At 48.4% G+C, this 18,256-nt stretch overlaps 10 protein-coding genes across 10 annotated transcripts; 3 read left to right on the top strand and 7 right to left on the bottom strand.

Moving 5' to 3' along the window:
* Positions 1-1,517: 1,517 nt before the first annotated feature.
* BT62DRAFT_1014270 (uncharacterized protein) lies at positions 1,518-2,667 on the top strand (the record flags this gene model as incomplete). Its single annotated transcript, XM_043178184.1, has 6 exons — positions 1,518-1,627; positions 1,689-1,780; positions 1,843-1,898; positions 1,962-2,038; positions 2,111-2,366; positions 2,497-2,667. The coding sequence occupies 6 exons, from the start codon at positions 1,518-1,520 to the stop codon at positions 2,665-2,667; spliced, it is 762 nt and encodes a 253-aa protein (XP_043032679.1).
* A 461-nt stretch (positions 2,668-3,128) lies between these two features.
* On the bottom strand, positions 3,129-3,959 carry BT62DRAFT_1014271 (uncharacterized protein; the record flags this gene model as incomplete). The annotated part of the gene is made up of 4 exons (XM_043178185.1): positions 3,129-3,254; positions 3,371-3,560; positions 3,623-3,767; positions 3,845-3,959. 4 exons carry the CDS (start codon positions 3,957-3,959, stop codon positions 3,129-3,131), a joined length of 576 nt encoding a protein of 191 aa, XP_043032680.1.
* Positions 3,960-4,273: 314 nt separating this feature from the next.
* On the bottom strand, positions 4,274-5,839 carry BT62DRAFT_989601 (uncharacterized protein). The gene is made up of 3 exons (XM_043190168.1): positions 5,643-5,839; positions 5,284-5,586; positions 4,274-5,225 (listed from the first exon to the last, which is right to left on the bottom strand). The coding sequence occupies exons 1-3, from the start codon at positions 5,766-5,768 to the stop codon at positions 4,551-4,553; spliced, it is 1,104 nt and encodes a 367-aa protein (XP_043032681.1). The 5' UTR covers positions 5,769-5,839; the 3' UTR covers positions 4,274-4,550.
* Positions 5,840-5,999: 160 nt separating this feature from the next.
* Positions 6,000-8,803, bottom strand: BT62DRAFT_1081751 (chaps-domain-containing protein). The gene is made up of 10 exons (XM_043179704.1): positions 8,743-8,803; positions 8,649-8,691; positions 8,525-8,598; positions 8,330-8,478; positions 8,181-8,273; positions 7,952-8,127; positions 7,717-7,902; positions 6,668-7,662; positions 6,321-6,614; positions 6,000-6,263 (listed from the first exon to the last, which is right to left on the bottom strand). Exons 1-10 carry the CDS (start codon positions 8,782-8,784, stop codon positions 6,096-6,098), a joined length of 2,220 nt encoding a protein of 739 aa, XP_043032682.1. The 5' UTR covers positions 8,785-8,803; the 3' UTR covers positions 6,000-6,095.
* A 1,179-nt stretch (positions 8,804-9,982) lies between these two features.
* Positions 9,983-11,206, top strand: BT62DRAFT_924873 (uncharacterized protein; the record flags this gene model as incomplete). The annotated part of the gene is made up of 5 exons (XM_043184672.1): positions 9,983-10,105; positions 10,157-10,345; positions 10,399-10,634; positions 10,701-11,091; positions 11,147-11,206. The coding sequence occupies 5 exons, from the start codon at positions 9,983-9,985 to the stop codon at positions 11,204-11,206; spliced, it is 999 nt and encodes a 332-aa protein (XP_043032683.1).
* Positions 11,207-11,774: 568 nt separating this feature from the next.
* BT62DRAFT_1014275 (putative alpha-amylase) lies at positions 11,775-13,913 on the bottom strand (the record flags this gene model as incomplete). The annotated part of the gene is made up of 14 exons (XM_043178186.1): positions 11,775-11,915; positions 11,964-11,988; positions 12,041-12,259; positions 12,312-12,400; positions 12,450-12,462; positions 12,509-12,651; positions 12,706-12,858; positions 12,908-13,017; positions 13,066-13,174; positions 13,232-13,270; positions 13,320-13,440; positions 13,488-13,671; positions 13,721-13,829; positions 13,881-13,913. 14 exons carry the CDS (start codon positions 13,911-13,913, stop codon positions 11,775-11,777), a joined length of 1,488 nt encoding a protein of 495 aa, XP_043032684.1.
* Positions 13,914-14,442: 529 nt separating this feature from the next.
* On the bottom strand, positions 14,443-14,741 carry BT62DRAFT_1014276 (uncharacterized protein; the record flags this gene model as incomplete). Its single annotated transcript, XM_043178187.1, has 2 exons — positions 14,443-14,670; positions 14,718-14,741. 2 exons carry the CDS (start codon positions 14,739-14,741, stop codon positions 14,443-14,445), a joined length of 252 nt encoding a protein of 83 aa, XP_043032685.1.
* A 1,469-nt stretch (positions 14,742-16,210) lies between these two features.
* On the bottom strand, positions 16,211-16,738 carry BT62DRAFT_1081755 (uncharacterized protein; the record flags this gene model as incomplete). Its single annotated transcript, XM_043179705.1, has 2 exons — positions 16,211-16,476; positions 16,537-16,738. The coding sequence occupies 2 exons, from the start codon at positions 16,736-16,738 to the stop codon at positions 16,211-16,213; spliced, it is 468 nt and encodes a 155-aa protein (XP_043032686.1).
* A 178-nt stretch (positions 16,739-16,916) lies between these two features.
* Positions 16,917-17,312, top strand: BT62DRAFT_939225 (uncharacterized protein). The gene has a single exon (XM_043187683.1). The coding sequence runs from the start codon at positions 17,033-17,035 to the stop codon at positions 17,216-17,218; it is 186 nt and encodes a 61-aa protein (XP_043032688.1). The 5' UTR covers positions 16,917-17,032; the 3' UTR covers positions 17,219-17,312.
* BT62DRAFT_1081756 (uncharacterized protein) lies at positions 16,917-18,208 on the bottom strand (the record flags this gene model as incomplete). Its single annotated transcript, XM_043179706.1, has 5 exons — positions 16,917-17,375; positions 17,412-17,425; positions 17,583-17,642; positions 17,714-18,033; positions 18,100-18,208. The coding sequence occupies 5 exons, from the start codon at positions 18,206-18,208 to the stop codon at positions 17,258-17,260; spliced, it is 621 nt and encodes a 206-aa protein (XP_043032687.1). The 3' UTR covers positions 16,917-17,257.
* Between the last annotated feature and the right edge of the window lie 48 nt (positions 18,209-18,256).

Raw genomic sequence — 18,256 nt, forward strand, 5'->3', positions numbered from 1 at the left:
TGTGCCACGAAGACAGCGATGACAATGATGGGTGGCGATGGTGGTGGTCCGGTACGAAGCGCCCGGCGATCAAATTTGTTTCGTAATGCCGTTTAACGACCCCACCGCCGGCTCCTTTACTTCGTCTGACACGACGATGAAATGGTATTATTCCAGCATATATGCGCAGTCGACGTCGACCTCCACCTTAGCCTGACCTGCCAGTACTATGATGAAGAAAATCGCTTTCTGACCGTATCCGTGGCATATATGCGTGCTGTTTTTCACGCACGCTGGCCAGAGCTTCTGGTCATTGTTTAGGATAGCCGTGGCCGCGGCCACGCGGCCAGCGTTCTAGTGGCAACAACGACACCGTCTGCTTCGCCGATTTTTTACCAAAATCTGCTGGTACCCGACTGTCTTTGTAACTGTTGTCAGACTGTCAGACTGTACAGCCGGAGGAGAGGTTCCGTAAACTAGGCGAGCTCTGCATGCAGTCCGTTCATCCCTTCTGTAATAAACGAATGGACTGTTTATCCAGGTATTTCTCAGTATGCCGTAAAAACAGCAACTGCCGATAGACGTCTTGCTGGGAGCTTACTGGTGAGTACCGCAGGATTGTATTGAGCTTGTTTTGCGACTTAATCAGGCCACTTACGTAGGTGCAAGTATCAGCGTCGGACACTGACCAACCATTTTGATCTTCTTTGTTGTTCTGGCCGGACTCGATGAGCGTGAAGGCTGCATTAATAACATTGAGTGCCGAGTCTATATGTATCCTGCATGGTCATAAAGGCCTAGGACAGAGTTAGAAATCCCCCTTCTCCTTGATTCTCGCTTTTCTGAAATGTTATTAGGTGCCTCTCCAATGGGGTCTTCCTTGATATCTGTCTAAGTATTCTCAGTTTAGGCGGTAGCCTGCAAAATTTCGTGAGTTTCCTTCGGTGTTTCGGTGATAGCATCGAATCCTCACCTCGAAACAGCTAATGAATTTTACGACGTTACCTGTCAGGAGGTCTAGGAGATCGATAATATGTTGCTGCTTTCCTCTTAGCCTATGCCTGACTTTGGCGTCGAAGGTTTGTCAACTATTAATGATATTGGCGAACTCTCCGGGTGAGCGGTCTTGACCCCCGTACTTTATGCACCTTTCTCAACCTTTCCGTTTTTAAGGACAGTTGACGGGCTCCCCCATAGCCGGTGCGATTTTCTCGGCATCAGGGGGGGGAGTTGGGTTGCGGTAACGATGTATTCTGGCGGAGCAATGGTGCTTGGGTCGCTCTGCATACTCTATCCAGGTGAGTTTTTTTTCGTACTTTCGTCTATCGCAGACATTTAACGGGTAATCCGAAGCTCGATTTTCTTTTGAAAAAAAGCATATATGGGCTTTTTTTGCCTGAACAGTTTCAATGCCTTTTTAGAGTCCTATAAAAATATATCCCATTCATAATGAGGATATGAACAGGAACCATGATAGGGGGATAGAAGAATATAATAAGTATATGCCAGGAAGTTTTGGAGACGCTCCCATAACTTAAATGGATGTCCACCACCACGATCTTACCGCCGGTACGAAGTGCGACGCATCGCGCCAAATGCGGGGATTTTCCCCCCCCAGAAAAGTCAGTTTTCTGTCCTCGCCATCTAAGTAAGGCTTATTTATGCTGGTCAGCCTTTTCGCGGACGTGCTTGTTTCAGTCCAAATAAAGCTCGTCTACGATAACATTCTTCAAGTTCCCTGCGGTTCTCGATCTCTTTATTCGTATAGCTTCCGTCTTCGTCGTCAAGTTTAGCCTGCCGAGTGAATTAGTAAATCATTTCCTTCGAAGCCATGTTTTGACTCGACTAGGGACACCAACGTAGATCTCCGATTCAACGCCAACAGTTTCCTGACTATTCCTGCAAAGACCAAGCATACAGTGACCATAGTCCTGATGCATGCGAGCGTATTTTGAGTTTCCACTGGATGAAACTTTATACAGGGATTGGGCGACTCGGGGAATGGCATGAGGCCAATAGCCCCGTATGTCATCTCCGACCCCACATTGAGTCACGTCGAGTGGGTTCATCCCTTATGTATGTATAAGTTCAGCTAATGCTTCTTGCTTCTCGAAGCTGGAACTCAATGCAGCTCTACAGCCCAGGACGTCCAGTTGCAATCAGTGGCGGAAGAGTCATACCTGCATCATGGCAACACCATTAAATATGCACGTGTCGGATATCCAAATGTTTTCATATCGCTGAGTTCCAAGCCAATGCAAGCGGAGGACGAGCTGGGAATCAAGGAAGTCCATCGACTCCCTTTTTCCAATGGATGCAGACCGAAATTGACAGTGGCATTGACGCGACTCGGATCGTTTGTTTTCGGCGGATTGAGCCAGGCCGCAGTGTATCCTTGTTCATGATCAAGGAGAAGCTAGGTGGCAGCATCGTAATGCTAAACGGAAGTCGAAGAACCACTGAAGAAGGCACGTTTTATTTTCATCTGTTCCATTTTTGTCGCTGATTGTAAAGCAGAATATAACTCCGCATGCTACATCTATTCGCATTTTTATTGGTCACGGGTTGAAAGACCGCATCATAACGTTGAATCGCCCCCGGTTGTCCATTGCGGCTCTCAAACAGCTGGGGTTCAGAGTGCACACGGGGACGAGTGAAAGCAATGGGGTCGCTTACAACATCTATTAGGGTCTCGATCATAGCCTTTAGATCACCAAGCACTTTTGCATCGACAGCGACAAAGTCTTTGCTGAAGAGCACGATCCCTGAAGACTAGAGGTGGGATGATTTAATTATAATGTACAGGGTAAGAATGTTATTTGTTTCATGCATATGTCAGTGCTCAAATTATAAAATAGCCCGAGCTTGTATACCCACACCGAACCATCAGTCTTGGAAAAATGGACCAGATATCCATCCATCCTTGCGTTCATCCAACATCCCTCACCGTAGTCTGTCCGACTCGACATCATTGCACCCCGTCGGCGTCGCACAAAGTCTACAAGTTCAGTGGAACGGCGTACAATGTACAAGAGTGCGATACTGTTCTCGAGGCAAACCACAGATATCTGATGGCCTATCTATTTCAAGCAAGAACGTGGGTCTACCTCAAGATCAGAAGCCAGTACGAAATCCATAGCGCACGTGGATCATAAATGCATGGCACCCTCACGTTCTTCGCTACCCAGCGTGAACAACCGAGTCGGTCCTACGTGCCCTTGTCTTACGGCCAGCCGATGACCTTCATCTGCGGTCGAAAATAGGTCGGCGATGAGCTGGGGCGTTTAGCGCCCAACCTTTCACAAACGTGTGCTCCATTACTCATTATTTTTGCTTCATCTCATCGTGTTTATACACAATGCCGAAGTCGCATTATCCCAGAACGACGCACGCGTCCTGGGTTGTCATGCTGGAAATAACCCTCAAAGTACCCCGGCCCGGCGATCGTCAACCCATTGCCCAATTCATCCGGGGGACATTCATAACCGCTGATGATGATGATCAACGGCCATTTAGGTGCCTCGATAATCCTGGCGCGCGCTAAATACGAAGCGGTGCAATCTAATGCACCGGTAATTTGTCTCCGGTGATTTTAACATCTAACAGGTCAATTCAATAGTCAGTGAGTAACGGAATCCATTACGAGCTCGCGCGATCTTTTCCGCTGTAAATGCCACTTGGACAGCAAACATATGAGGTCGGCGGCGGGCTGTCGGATTTTGTGGTGGAAGATGTCAGAAGAGAAGCTCCGTAACGGATATGGTGTCGAAGAACTATGCGACCTATGGCTGATGGACGAGTTCATCGAATACCAGCAAGTGGATATCTCTTTTGTCTTGGAGAGTAACGCTGGAAGGTGAGGCACTGATCGCTGAGTCGTACTCAATGACTTGCAAGATGTCCGATTCATATAAGGTGATGAACTCTGCCATGACTCTTCTCATGAAACCCACTTTCGTCGACATCCCCTTCCAAGTCATGTACGGTCGGGGTCTGCGCCCTGCCCTATTTGGGGCTCAACCCTTTCTTGACAAGTGAAATGTGAAAAAACAAAGCACACAAACATTCCATCAAACAAGCACAGAAAGGATTAACGGCTTTTATTTAAAAGGAAGATCTCCGCAGATTTTATCTTAGGCATCCCTTGCTCAGTTTTCGAAAACACGGCCAATTATATAGTGATATGAGTACAGAGGGACGAATATTCCCATTGTAGTACAAACCACCTCAAAATGAAACTCTTCATTCAAGGACTAGCTTCGTTACTCAATTTATACCGGCCCCCATAATGAAAAACTGTTCAGTGCGCATGATAAGTGCTGATTGTTGGATATAAGCTACATTGCATGTAATGAAGAAGGTATCGTATGCATTATCAATGTACACTATTGGGGAGATTAAAAAAAAAGAAACACCAAGTCCTCTGCAGAAGTATGAAAGAAATACATGTACAATGATAAACAACACGCAAGGGCATCAAAAAAGCAGGGCCTCCGAGTGTTCTGCCCATCCATACAAGCTCAAGGTTTCTGTTCATCACGATCTTGATGGCTCCGACGACTGCCAGATAATTATGGCTCAACAGCAAAGATCTCGTCACCCTCCGTTGTTGCAGGCAAATTATGACTATCAGCCCTGCTCCGCGGAACAAGAGTTCCCGTCTCAGCGACTCTGCCCCCACGCTCGACGCTCGCCCGCCGGCTATGACTCCGACTCCTGCTGGGACCGGTCTGCCAATCATAGCTCCCCCTTCGCGCACTGGAACTCCTCCGGCTCAGAGGTTCAACCGGAGACAGAGAATGATCTCGATGGTACGTGACTACCGGAGAACCAAACGACGAAGACAACGATGGCGGTGGAACAGAGGGATACGAGAGGCCCCTTGACGGCGTAGCAAAGGTCGCTGCCGGGTTTACCGACAGCGACGTGGGTGGGCTCGTCATATTCGTGTTATTGCTCACGACGCTGGCGTTGTTCGTCGACATCAGCGGTGATGGTGGATACGGAGATTCGGGAGATTCGGGAGACTGAGCTTCAGAGAGCTGTTCAGAAGAAGAAGGGTTTGTATTTACTCGTCTGATAGACGATGGTCTGGCTATTGGAATTTGCGTCGACGGCCGGTGGGTAGGGATATGGAGGACAGAGTTAGATGGCGAAGTCTGCGAGTACGAGGGTTTGCGATGTATTGGCTGAGAGAACGGATCTGCTGAATGCAGTCCTACGAGGTTGTCAACGGGCACACCCAGCTACAATGAGGGAGATTCAGAACAAATCCGCGCCATGAAAAAGCCTTCCGTCACTCACGCGCATTCTATGCTCAATAAGCTCCTCCCGGTATATATCGTTCAGCCTCGACACTCGAATGAAGTCTCGTTCAGTGTCAACGAGGCGGTTCCTTAGTTGCTCATTCTCACGGCGGAGCGACTCCAAGATCGTTTCCACGCTCGGATCACTCAACAACGCGGCAGCCCTCCCCGGCGTCGACGAGCTCGCACCATTCTCATGTTGTCCAAGCAGGGCCGCCGTCAGCTGCCTCGACAGCCTGTTCACATGAGATTCAGATTCCGCCTCGAGGGTATTCTCGAGCTCAATCTTCTCTTCGCGTAACTACCGTCGTGTCCATCAGTTGTCCGTCACCATCGAGTCACTGAGGGACGACGCACCTTCTCCAGTTTCCGCGAGAGCAGATTAATGCGCCTCTCTTCCTCAGCCTCGCACGCATTGAAGAGGTCCTGCTGCTCCTTGGAGCTCGACGACGAGAAACGATGAATAGGCGGGGAACGGGACATGGTGGTACGAAATCAAGTCAAGGGTCGATGGGGCAATTATTAGACTTTGTGGCAGAAAAACTGTTTACGTCGACCAATCGCCTCTTTTGGACGTCATTCGGACCGGATTAGCCGTGCCCCATCTTAGGCACTCGGGAAAGCATTCAATTTCCGCTTCGCTTCATCTCCAATCAGAGGAAGATGGCAACCAGGGGTGTCGAGAGCGGATTATCCTTCTAGACTCTTCCTCCAGCGTCGACCAACAGCGAGAAATATATATCCATGAGGCTCAAATAACAAGATTACATGTGAGAATAAAGACATGCAAAGGAAATATAAAAAAAGGAATCAGAAATCATACCCTTCCACCTTGAAGGTTTTACCATACTGCAGATAACTGTCCATAATTTTGTAAATAGACTCAGGCAACCCCATGCTTATAAGGGTATTTGAGATCTTGGCGTGACCGTGGATTTGGCCTAGCTTGAAGAAGCTTCGAGCGATCTGCGTGGGGTACTACGAGGACATCAATACCCCTTGATCCAACCAAAACATTAAGAAAGTGTTACCCACCGTCATCTCCGTATAATCTGCATATTGATATGCAGCCACACGTATAGCTGTCTGTATTGACCGCTGTATGTCGCCCTCCTCCGCATACATCTCCATCAATTTTGCCCACGGCTTCTGCGAATACCGTGGAGCATCCAAACACCGCTGGTACGCCTCCTTGGCCTCCTCCTTGTGGTGTAATCGCATCCCAAGGTCACCCAGAATTTCCCATTCGTACCCTGTCTTCCGGTAGGCGACGTGCTGCGTCTTGAAATGAGCAACTTCTGCCCTAAATATCGTCCACACGCGTAGATCCTACAGCCAGTCATGAGAAAACGTCGGAAAGCAAGATAACGCTCCAAACTTACCTCGTATAGTACCATGAATAGATTATCCAACCACCGTTCGCACAACCGCTTGTTGCTAAAAGAGAATGGCTCCGGAGGCAAGCCGGGAGACGCTGTATCGTCCTCCTTCTTGTCACCTTCACCTGCGGCCGCTTGGACGGGCCTCTCCAGGTCATGCGCTTCCTTCAACACATGATGTGGGGTCCCATTCCCATTGACAGCCACTGGCGAAATCTCCTTGTCCCCATCTTCGGCCTCTTTTCTTTCCGCTTCTCTGATATCCCGGTCGGACTCTGTTGAGATCCGGATCGTCGGAATGGTTGCTTCCAGAGATCCATTCTTCTTCATAGAGTCCTGACTGGGGCTATCGAGCGATACCATCCCACGCGTTGACGCATTATCAAGGCTTGTTGGTGTTTGGACACTGCCATCTTCGTGGATTGCTGTACTCGAGTTGCCGTTTGTAGAGTGGAGGATGTCTCCTTGCGCCTTCTGCATCCGATATTCCTCTTCCATAACGAACACACTGCTCCTCGTCTTGAGCAGCTCATCCCAACCAATCTGCGAAACCAGTCGTGTGAGGAGTGAGTATGCCCGAGCCCAGGTTCCACGAAGCCCAGGGGAAGGTAGGCGTTGTAGTGCAGGATCAGCATCGTCGTCCTCAGTTTTGACTCGTTCCGGGAGGATCTCACCAATTTGTCGCTGGAAGGGTAGATGAATCCGAGACGGAGTCAGACTCCGGTGGGCGTCCCGTCCGTTGAATGTGAACATTGGACAAGAGTTGAGGGTCAGAAGGGCAGACTCGAATTGGCCAAGGTCAAGGTAGAGCTCTGTTAGCTTTTCCCATGTCACGAACTCGCTTGGAGCACAATTCACGGCTTGGCGAGCAAGCTTTAGTGCCCAATCAAATTTGCCTTTCGAGCGCAAGAAATCGCACTGAACGTGAAGGAGTGTGTAGGATTGGGGTGTTTCTTTCATCGCTGCTGCAATAATCTGGACCGCCTTGACTTCCTCGTCTACGATAGTCAGATTATTTTGACGACCCCTAGCACTGAAAAAAAGACACGCACTCATGCCAATATAGCTCCGTGCCAGCAGTGATGCAACCTCGGGTTCTCGTGCAGCAATCTTCTCGAACAGATTAGCAGCTTGCTGAAAGCGTCCACTGTCTCCAAAATACTTCATGATCCCCGCCGTCAAGTGATTTGAGACGATAGTCGCTACCTGTATCTCTGGGTCGGATCCAACTTGCCAGCCTGATTGACCATCAATGTCGGTTGTAGAAAGAATACAAAGGACACGAACCTTTCGTGAACAGACTTTCCGCCGCCTGAAGGAACCTAATTTCGGCCTCCAATGAAGTTATCGGGTCAAGCTTGCGATAGGCGTCCAACCAATACGTGGGATCGTCCGAATACAATATGGACCGTAACAGGGCCGACACATAGGTTTCCTGCCAGATTTCCGAGGTCGCTTCATGTCTAATGTCCAACATCAACGCTATTAGAAATTGAAAACTACGAATTCGACGCACCGCTCCCCTCTCAAGTCAATCACATACGCCTTGACGCCACCGGGAATCTTGACATCAACACGAATATCTACGCGGGAGAAGGCATTGAAGCAGCTAAAAAGGACATGCGACATGAGCTGTGCCCGCAGCCGCAGGCAGTTGTTGCTCACCAGTAACATCCATTTCTGACCTTCCAGGCGGCAGTTTTTGCAAACCAGGCGGAAGTATCTTCAATTGCATACGTTAACGAATTGATGTACGCTGCCAGCGAGGCGGATGAAGAGGCGTCGACGCCGGAAATGTAGTGATACGATCCAAGCTGTAAGGGAATGAGACACGTTCACTGCAAAACTCCTGACACATACGTCTCGATGGGCGCTCTTTCCGTTGCTCTTGACAACATGGCAGAGATCTGGAGGACCTAGTTCGCGGAACGTGGCTGTCACCGTCGTCGTCAGCAATGTTCATCTCGTTGGTGGTTTTGCTCACCGAGGCTCTCCGTTCTTGCTGTCAGCGATTCCCCTAGTTCAACCTGGAAATATTGTTCAGATACACCCCAACAGCTCAAAAAAATTGGACAAACCTCGAATAATTCAGGAATGTCCTTGAATGTCGCCTCCGCCATGGAGGAATGGGAAAACGTGTGAATGTGGCGTTATTTGGCAGCAGACCCAACGTGACCGTGCAGCCAAACAACGACACCTTCCCTTCATCTGTCTTGTACACCGCCTGCTCATTAACGCGGACAATGGTTTGAATCTTTGCATCGTCAAGAATGCGACAGTAAACAAGGAAACTTGGCTGTCATATGGTGAGCTCGAGATACGATCTGTAATACGCATGAACCGTACTAAGTGATCCGAGCAACAAGTCACCTCTCTGTTTCATGAAATAAAGCCTGTTCTTCGCAGGATCCGACCCATGGGCTCATCCAACGTTATGATCTTGAATGCCACGGTTGCGGTTCCACTTCATCTTGATCAACAAGGACCATGATCTATATATACCACCCTTCGAAACCTTGGAGTTCCTTTGTTCTCTCAACTGCATAACATCAACACTGGAGACCAAGACCAAGTCGGTTATTGTTCACCAGCACCGGTCATTTCGGTGACCGAGGAATGATATAACCAACATTCCATTGTTCTTTGTTTCCCCGCGGGAAGGAAATCTGGTGATAGTCGCTTCCAGTTCAATGCAGATATCGTTGAAGCTTGATCGCGTTGTGCACAATGCGATGTTCCATCTCCTGTTATCGATTTCCTAGCCTACGCGGACACATTACAACGCACGCGTTTGTTATCGGCTCGTGCAAGGAACTGAAACGAAGGAACCGTCCTGTTCCTCCGACTATTGGCTTCTACATTCCCGGCGATCGCACCCCATGCCACTTCCCCCGTTCTTCAATAGCTATTTCGTCCTGCGATCGTCTTGAAGGGCAACATCATTCATTGACCATCTAGTCGATGCATACTGGACAGTTCCTGTCAATGTGAGTGCTTGTACAATGACAACGTAACCTCCCAACCAACCGTCATTCATCTCAAAACAAAAAAAGGCCCTTACGTTGGGGCGATGCCGAACATGCGATCATGTGCCAATTCAATCCTTCTCCGACTTTAGTCACCACCCGTTTCCGTGATTCCAGATTTAGATTTTCCTTCCACGCACCTATATAAATGTCCTCTTGTGTTTGCTTTTTTTTTTCAAGCGCATCAGGTTCCTCTCCCTTTCTCCTCCATTTCTATCTCTCTGCACTTTCTTTGAGCCCGGCGCTCCACACTACCTTCTTTCAACCGTTCAATCTCTTCTCAAGCTTTGCCATGGTTCACTTCAACCCTCTTCTCGTTCTTTCTGCGTCGATCGCACTCTCATCAGCGCTTCCTCTCCAAAAGCGTATCGCTCAAATCATCGCGGATTCCACAGCGGATTGGGAACAAGCATGCGTGAGTTCTCTCATATCCCACGGTATCATCTCATCTCAGCCATTCTTTCAGCTTACCGCGGGTGGCTCGACTCAATGCAACCCACTGTCCCAAACAGCTTTTACGAGTCTCTTGGCTGCTGGAGCCAACTGCGACCAACAAAACGCGGCCGACCAGATGATCGACCTCGCCAAACAACTTAGCAGTAACGCCGAGATGATCAGGTTGACCCAGCTGTTCGTTCAACAGCCTCGCAATGCCGTGAGCTTCGTATTGTCCTCCTCCTTAAATCCTCCTCTAACACCTTCATTCAGCCCGACAGTTTACAAGTACCCTACTGTCAGACTGCGCCAAAGAACTCTGAACTCAACGGGCTGTTCCACTGCCAGTTTGCAGGATCCGATTTTACCAAGTTTAGTGGCGACCAGACCGGTAACGTTCCTCTCGGATTGACCGCTGTCAATCCTGCCGGCTCGTGCCCTGCCAAACCCGACGGTCCAGTTCCCGACGGTGTCCAGTTGAATACCCTTGTCACTAATCCTGGTGTCGGGTACGTCGAACATCATCCTCATCTCTCCTCTCACTAACCCCTGACACCCAGTTCTACTAACTCAAGCTCCTCCAACTCCACCGGCTCTGCCGCTGTCACCGGTTCCTCCCAACCCACCGGTTCCTCCACTGCCACCGGCTCTGTGTCCGCCGCCGCTGCCGCCAGCACTGTGTCCGCCGCCGTTGCCGCCAACAACGGTGCAGCAGGCAGCACCTCAATTGCCTCAGCCGCAAGCGCCTCCGCCTCCACCACAGGCTTCCAATTACAAAACGGAGAAGATGCCAAGGCTCTCAACGCGCAGTTCGCCACTCTGACTCCATCGTCCCCATGCACCACCGGGGACGAGGCCTGCGTCGACGATGGGTTCGCCCAATGCGTCGGCAGTCAGTTCACCATCACCCAGTGCGCCGGGGGTACGCAGTGCTTTGCCCTACCGCTCGTGAACAAGGCCGGAACGGTATGTCACCCTTCTCCTTAGTTTTTTGATTTCTCATCCTAACCCGTCTTCGCAGTCCATCGCGTGTACTACTCAGGCTGATGCCAATTCGCGCATTGCTGCCACTGGTGCTTGAGGGAGACCGAGTTTCACTTGGGGATCGCGTCTAATTGTCATGTGTAATGTTATATGTATTAATGGAGATGGAACCTCAAGCTGTCTGACAATTAAGAGGAAAGTTCAATAGTAATATACAGCGTCTATGGTAAGCCACGCAAGGATGAGCATCCGTCAACGGATTTTGGGACTGCGAGCGCACGAGAAGAGATCCGAGGTTGCCAAATGGCCAGCAAAGCCACGAAATTCAATCCCACTCTCTTCACTCACCAAGGAGACGTGCTACTGTCAAGCTTTAATAACCCGGGCTGATATCTGAGGGTCCTTCAGTATCTTTCACTTGCAAAATAACCTCTCCGTAAATTATCCTACGTAACTACGTTTCTTTCACACAGACCCCTCAATGAATATTCAATTCTTCGGAATGTCTGCCTCCATAGGTAAGATCGCCGTCCAGAATGGACCAAATATATATAAATGACATTTATTTTCTCCTAGTGTAAATCTATGTATCTACAAGTCGGTGCCGACGAGACAATCTGATATCTATATCTAATGCCGTTGTCTCTAAGTCTAAAGGTATCACTTCATTCCTCCCTGGCCCCAACTTTCACCCAAATACTAACACTTCGAGCAGAACACTTGAACTCCGCCCATCCATCATCTTCAATGACGATTTCGCCCTGGTACCACCCCATTAAGTCTTTCCACTTTTCACCAGCGTGTTCCTGCTAATTATCAGTAACCACCGGAACAATTGAAATGATGTAACTCACCTTGCCGACGTCCATACGCTTTGATCTAATAATCAATCAGCCCAAGAAAATATCACGGTCGTGAAATTATCACAAACCCTTCACTAGACCCGTTACACAAGACAACAGCGCATCCAGCTTGTCCTTCATCACTCTTGCCCATTCTTACCCACCCCACACAGTTCATGTGGTCCCAGTAATCCCTCAGCTCGCCGTACGCGTAAAGCTTGCGCGCACGAATCATAATATCAAGCCGAGGTACCGGTTGCTGGGGATTATCTCCTTTCGTGCCACACAAGTCACCCCAGAAGACGCATCTACATCAAAGGAGAATCAGATGATGATTACAAAGAGGTAGCCAAGGCTTACGGATATCCAGATGGTCGCAGCAAGATCAAAGCATACGCAAGGGGCTTGAACGCCGGCGATACCCAGCTTTCCAGTTTCTGACCGACTTGCTGTAGCACATAGATCTCTCAGAAAAAGGATGAATAAAGTGATTGCTACAATGCTTACAGTACTAGAAAACCATCAGAATACGAACTTATGAAGGAACCGGAACATACTCATGATTGTCGACGAGCGTTACCGCAACGGTGTGTCTCTTCTGGACAATCGTAGAGTCCCAAATCGCTCGCATATCATATTCTTCTGCTCTATCTCCGGCTTCCTTGAAGTTGTAATGTAACAAAGTGTCGAATATACTGAACTGAAATATGCCATGAGCCTTATCACATTCAATCTGATACTACGGTTGACGAACCTGCGTCCCCAGAGAATCCAAGTACTCCTCCAAGTCCTCCTCCGAGTCGCTCAAGTCATCCTTACAATACTCTCCAACAGCGAACAGATTAGGATCATTGGCGTTCTCTCGTACAGACTTGATGAAATCGGCTACGAAGTGGCAGTCCATGTGCTACGATCATGAATGAGCTTCACAGCATGTAACTGAGAGTTCCCACTACCTTGATGGGGCCAAATCTGAATCCAACAGCACCGGTCTCCTTGATAATCCAATTCCCCCAGTCGATCATATCCCATTCAAATGGATAGTTGTCGCCGGTATCCGCACTCACTACACGACAGTGAGATCGAAATCATCAAAGTGATGATATTCACTCACTCAACTGGCCATGCTGGCTACTCTCGGCGACGACGCTCTGTGCCCAGTCCATACCGGCACCATAATCCAAGCGCCTAAGGTCGTCGAAGTTCAACTTATCCAGGCTGTACTGAGATAGCGCGTAAACGCGTTGTTTAGTTTACGAAGATGATGTCAGGCACCCTACCTTTTCATGTCTCCCGGGCAAACGAATGGATGCCCAATCCTAATAACCGTGGTTAGAAAAAGAGGCCGGAACGTTGGCGAGCACGCACTTTGGTACCGACGATACCGGAGACCTCTTCGGTTCTATCATCAGGATCTACCTCAGTAGGATCTACCTCAGTAACAACTACCTTAGTAGTAGCAGGTTTCTCGGTTCTCTCTGTGCACAATCTGCACATCGGTTAGTGACAAGAAGAAAACGAAAGGCGCTCACGTACGCTTGCATTATCACCGCGTCAATGTATGTAACAATTCCGTGCCTCTTAGCCTTCTTGATAGCGCGCAATAACTCCCGTTTTGTGCCATACTTGGTCCCCATCGAGAGTTGATGATCAACGTGGTCGAGGTTATACAAATTGAACACGTCGTAGCCAGACTCCTCGCCAATCGCCTTTGCAGGATCTGACGGAAATGTTAATATCAAATGGCCAAGGCATTTTCGAGGACATACGAGGCAACCACATAGCGGTTATCCCTATGTCAGCGAGCTCTGGCAATACATCCACAATTCTCCTCCAGTGGAGGTAATCTCCTTCAGAGTTCGCCTCGAAAGCCTGTATCTGAAAGCAAACCGCTCAACGGCGATGCTCGAGGAACGAAGCTGGACTCACCATGGTGCAATTCTGCTCGATATCGTTGGACATGGTTGTAGAGATCGGAGAAAAGAAATCAACATTAGCAATCTTGCACCCATTATTATATACGGAAAACCTTCGACAAAAAATGACGTGATGACGTCGTTCGTGAAAAAGTCCATTTCAGGTTGGCTATGTGGCGGAAGAATCCAAGTATATGTGAGGCTACCATCAGTAGAATTTAGTAGACTTCGAGGAAAAAAATATCTTTGAAGCAAATGGATTCGCTACAACATGGTATCCAGGTTAGATGCCTTACGACACCAGTCAGTTTCGCATGACAGCCTTTATTCAAAAAACTTACCGTCATCCTCTAGCAGCTTTCGCGGGACGACTTCCCGCTTTCCTTTGATTCATACCCAGATATTTACTGAATGCCGCGTGTTCGAATGACACTTCTCCTAAAATGGAGAATCTTGCGCCCACTGAGCATTGACCCCTTCCGCAATGAGCAACGATTTGGAACACCAAAATTTTTTATCTATCATCAAGGCCTATACCTGAACGAGTCTCGTCGTTGGAGGGCTTGGTTACCATGCTAGTCACCTTCTCGTCTGCAAAATCCATGCGATGGCCGTTGCAGGGCGGAGGGAGTCTCCTTGTAAACGGTTGCAGGAAGCGGGTCCAGGTTAGAGTATTTCGATTCATTGTTGGACGTGGTGCTACTCGATCGCGAGGATGACGACCGGGCTTCAGCCAAACTCAATACGGACTCCAACTTTGCCGACGGATCCTCCCAGGCCGAGTCTCGGCCAACTTTTGGCCGCTGGGAGAGAATTCTCCAGAAAATTTGATGGGAGACATGTTCCTGACCGGATCAAGCCGCGAGCCAGGCATTTCGGCAAGTACTGAGCAAGAGAATTACTAAAATTACTTATGCCGGACTCTTAACTCTTGCTGCATTAATTTTGTGGGTTAGAATAGAATGAAGCTAGGAATTTTTCTCTCTGGTGTATGCAGGCATATACAATGGGAAGAAAACACCCACGAAATTCGGTGCTGCCGCCGGCAACAGGTACTGGATGTGATTCCTGAACCTGAACTCAATGGTCGGCTAGTTAGAACTTGATAGAACTCAGTACATGTAATGTGCAATTGTGTAGCCTGAGCCGCTAATGTTTTCCTGAGATTTGTACAAATCAATTTATGGTTAGGCTATATAGCCAACATGTTTATTCATCACTGTGAAAATTGATTTCTGCGGAGGCTCGGCACATTCAGCCGTCTCCCGGATTCTCTGGAGACGTTTCTCCCCCAGCCGATTGAATCTTCTGTTAAGTTTCCAAGCAAAAGTTTTGGCTATGTTTGGCTCCTTGGCCAAAGGCATCTGTCACAGTTATTCGAGTCTCTATGTACTGCTGATACCTGCCAATTATATTCGTTAGCATCCTTGTAACATCGTGCCTCTTGGATGGTTGACTTGAGGCAACTTGTGCCATGAATTCAATGATTAATATACTGCCAACAATGCTGAAATTCCTGGAATCCTGGAGCGGCTTCTTCGAAGAACACTCAAAAAGCTGTTTTGGGTTTGCAAAAAGAAAAGTCGGCAGAATACTAAACCCTGTAGATGGGAGTTGAACCTATCGGAGACGTGCATGTACTAACCAATACACCACACAGGATGCTTGTCTGAGAGACATGTTCAAAGGCTTGTTTTAGCAAGGGATGATAATTTTCATTGCTGTATTGGAGGATATCCGTCCATATACCTGTGTGTTTTACTTCGTTGATTATCACTCTTTCGATCGTCACTCGTTCTTATTTACCATATATATACATATGCCTCCTGTCCTTTCCCGATCGACTATAACTGTAGATATCCATGTACCTCAGTCTTTTCACCACTGCTGTGCCCGACTGAGGTACGTATACCTTCATTCCTCTCTTTATTTTACTTACTCCTTCCATAGCATCGTACTTATCCTTATCTTATTAGTGTTGGGATTTTGCTGGAAAGTTCTAGAAAGGGCAATCTGGCATCATGCCGAGAGCTGATGAGTAAGCTCGAGAGAAAGAGAAAGTTGTAGTAGATTCTAGATATAATCCTGGGGAGTGTAAATACAAGCTCTGTAGGAGCTGTAGAGTAACAAGTTCATACCATCTGGCCTTACCAGCCTGGAGTCTACCCTGCGCAACACCGAGGATTTCCAATAATTAGGTACAGTCTACTATCCAATACACAGTTCTTTCACCACCGCTGTGCCCGACTGAGTGTCGTACTTATCGTTATCTTATTGCGCTGGATAAGTACGCAGGAAAGAAATTGATAAGGGGAAGGAGTGTGACTTGTTACACATCGAACTTCAACCATGACGATGATGCTTCTGAATCTGCGCGTGGCCTGCGCTCTCGAACCCGAATGATCCCGGCCTCACATTGACAGCAGCTAAGTCGATCCTGCCAGACACGGGTCGATTGAAAAGACCACTCGTGAGAAACACCAATATGGCCGGACGAACTGCCATGAGCTTGGGCCCGATAGTCCAGCCCTTCCCTCCCTCGTCTTCCCTTCCAGCATCTTCAAGTCCCAAACTTGCTACCAGTGCCGGTAAGGGAGGGATTCTGTCTACTTGATATTCTCGTCCGAGTCTTTCCTCTCATGCAGTGTCAAATATCTGACAAAGCACACCGGCAGGAGGCAACCAGTTTCGCATCCAAAATCGCCTTTCTACTAAATTTACAGAAGGCAGGCTGATAAAATACGCCATGCTATTCAGCACCTGAACAGCAAGAGGAAAAACGATTTTCTGCTGCGAATTAGGGCAAAATAGATCGGATAACTGTACCGTCTCCTCTGTCAATACCAAGCCAAATTGAGTATCAAGGCTCATAGAGCAGGTAGCATTTACAATAAACATCTGTTTTACCTGACTACCATAATGACGAATACTGGGCCATGAACAAAGGTATAAAGAATCGAGAGCCGAGACACTCACACTTTATCTTATGTCAGCCAATAGCAGCAAGGCTTAAGCTGCACCGGTACGAATAGATATTGTTTCTCATCTTATGGAACCATGAATTGATCCCGGATGATGGCAAGGGAGAAATTCGAAAGAGGTGAGAGGTGAGGACATGATGCCTAAGAAGCTACTTAGCCTGTTTCACCGGCGATTTAGCGCTGAATGGCCTCTAGCCCCCGCCGCTGCCAAAGGGAACTCCCCCTGCTAAATAGCCGTGGTTCACACATGAGAATCAGGGCCTCACAGAGGCGCTTTGCTAAGCTGCAGCGCGAATTGGTGCAACACTACTTCCCCGCGGAGCACCTCGGCTGGCGAGGCCCTAGAAACTGTTCTTTAAGCAATGAGTAGTTATCCCGACATGCGTCTCGGCTAGGCTGCTGTGGGCATCTAATTTTTCGGGTCAAAGCGAAAGCCTAGAAGGTTGGCGATTATGTTGAGGGTGTGACGATTGGTGAGGAGCGAGTCCGCTGCGGAGACTGAAGAGACCATCCCGCCATCGAAGGCCCTGGTGATGGATCAGTGGTCCAGAACGACGACTGACATTGCATCTGGGCCCTGATGAAATTTTACGGAACAGGCTTGCAATATAGTTCCATATTATATCAAGTTTGTCCTAATTTCTACAATTTATCAATGTACTCATCCAAACCGCGAACTAAAAGAACACAGAGACCATGTGACATCTACAACGACTAGGAAAGTCAAGTCGTACTCGCCCCCAATTTATAAACTCCGTCTCACTGTCAAGCACGATGGAATAGTTGAATTTGTGCTGAAGAAAGCCACACCTCAAGAACACAATGAGCAATGTACACGATCAATATCGGTGAAAAGTCATCTCACATTGTAAAGGATGTAAGAGAGACGGTCTGAAGGGACACTGCGAAACAAGAGGAAGCGACTTCCCACTATTACCGCAGCCGATAGCAGGAAAATATGAGAAAGCGCAGTTGACAGCGCCCCCAGCCACATCGACCACGTCAGGAGAAACAGGATCATGCTTATCCTGCTCCCCACAGGCGCTACAATAGGCAACGTTTTACGACCCTGAATGCGATCTCCAGGTACATCTTGAAAATCTTGAGCGTGTATGGTAGTCAGGACAATGAGAGCCCCTCTGAGGAGAGCTTTCGTAATTAAATCACCCAGAACTTCGTGGGTATCTAATTTAGAGAGAATGAGTACAGTCGAAGCGAAAATACTGGACTACATGCCTGAGATAATGGTACATGCACCGGATTGAAAAGCGTAGTATCCTAGGGCGGTGGCGATATTTCTGGTGAACCAATGTCCATCAAGCCCAACCTCGTTGTTCATGAAGATACCGATGGCCAACATGACACCCGGTTGAACAGCGCTGAACAGGTACGATAGACAAAGGCATAC

Source organism: Guyanagaster necrorhizus (genome assembly GCF_019112545.1).
Source record: "Guyanagaster necrorhizus MCA 3950 unplaced genomic scaffold BT62scaffold_88, whole genome shotgun sequence".
Taxonomy (NCBI): domain Eukaryota; kingdom Fungi; phylum Basidiomycota; class Agaricomycetes; order Agaricales; family Physalacriaceae; genus Guyanagaster; species Guyanagaster necrorhizus.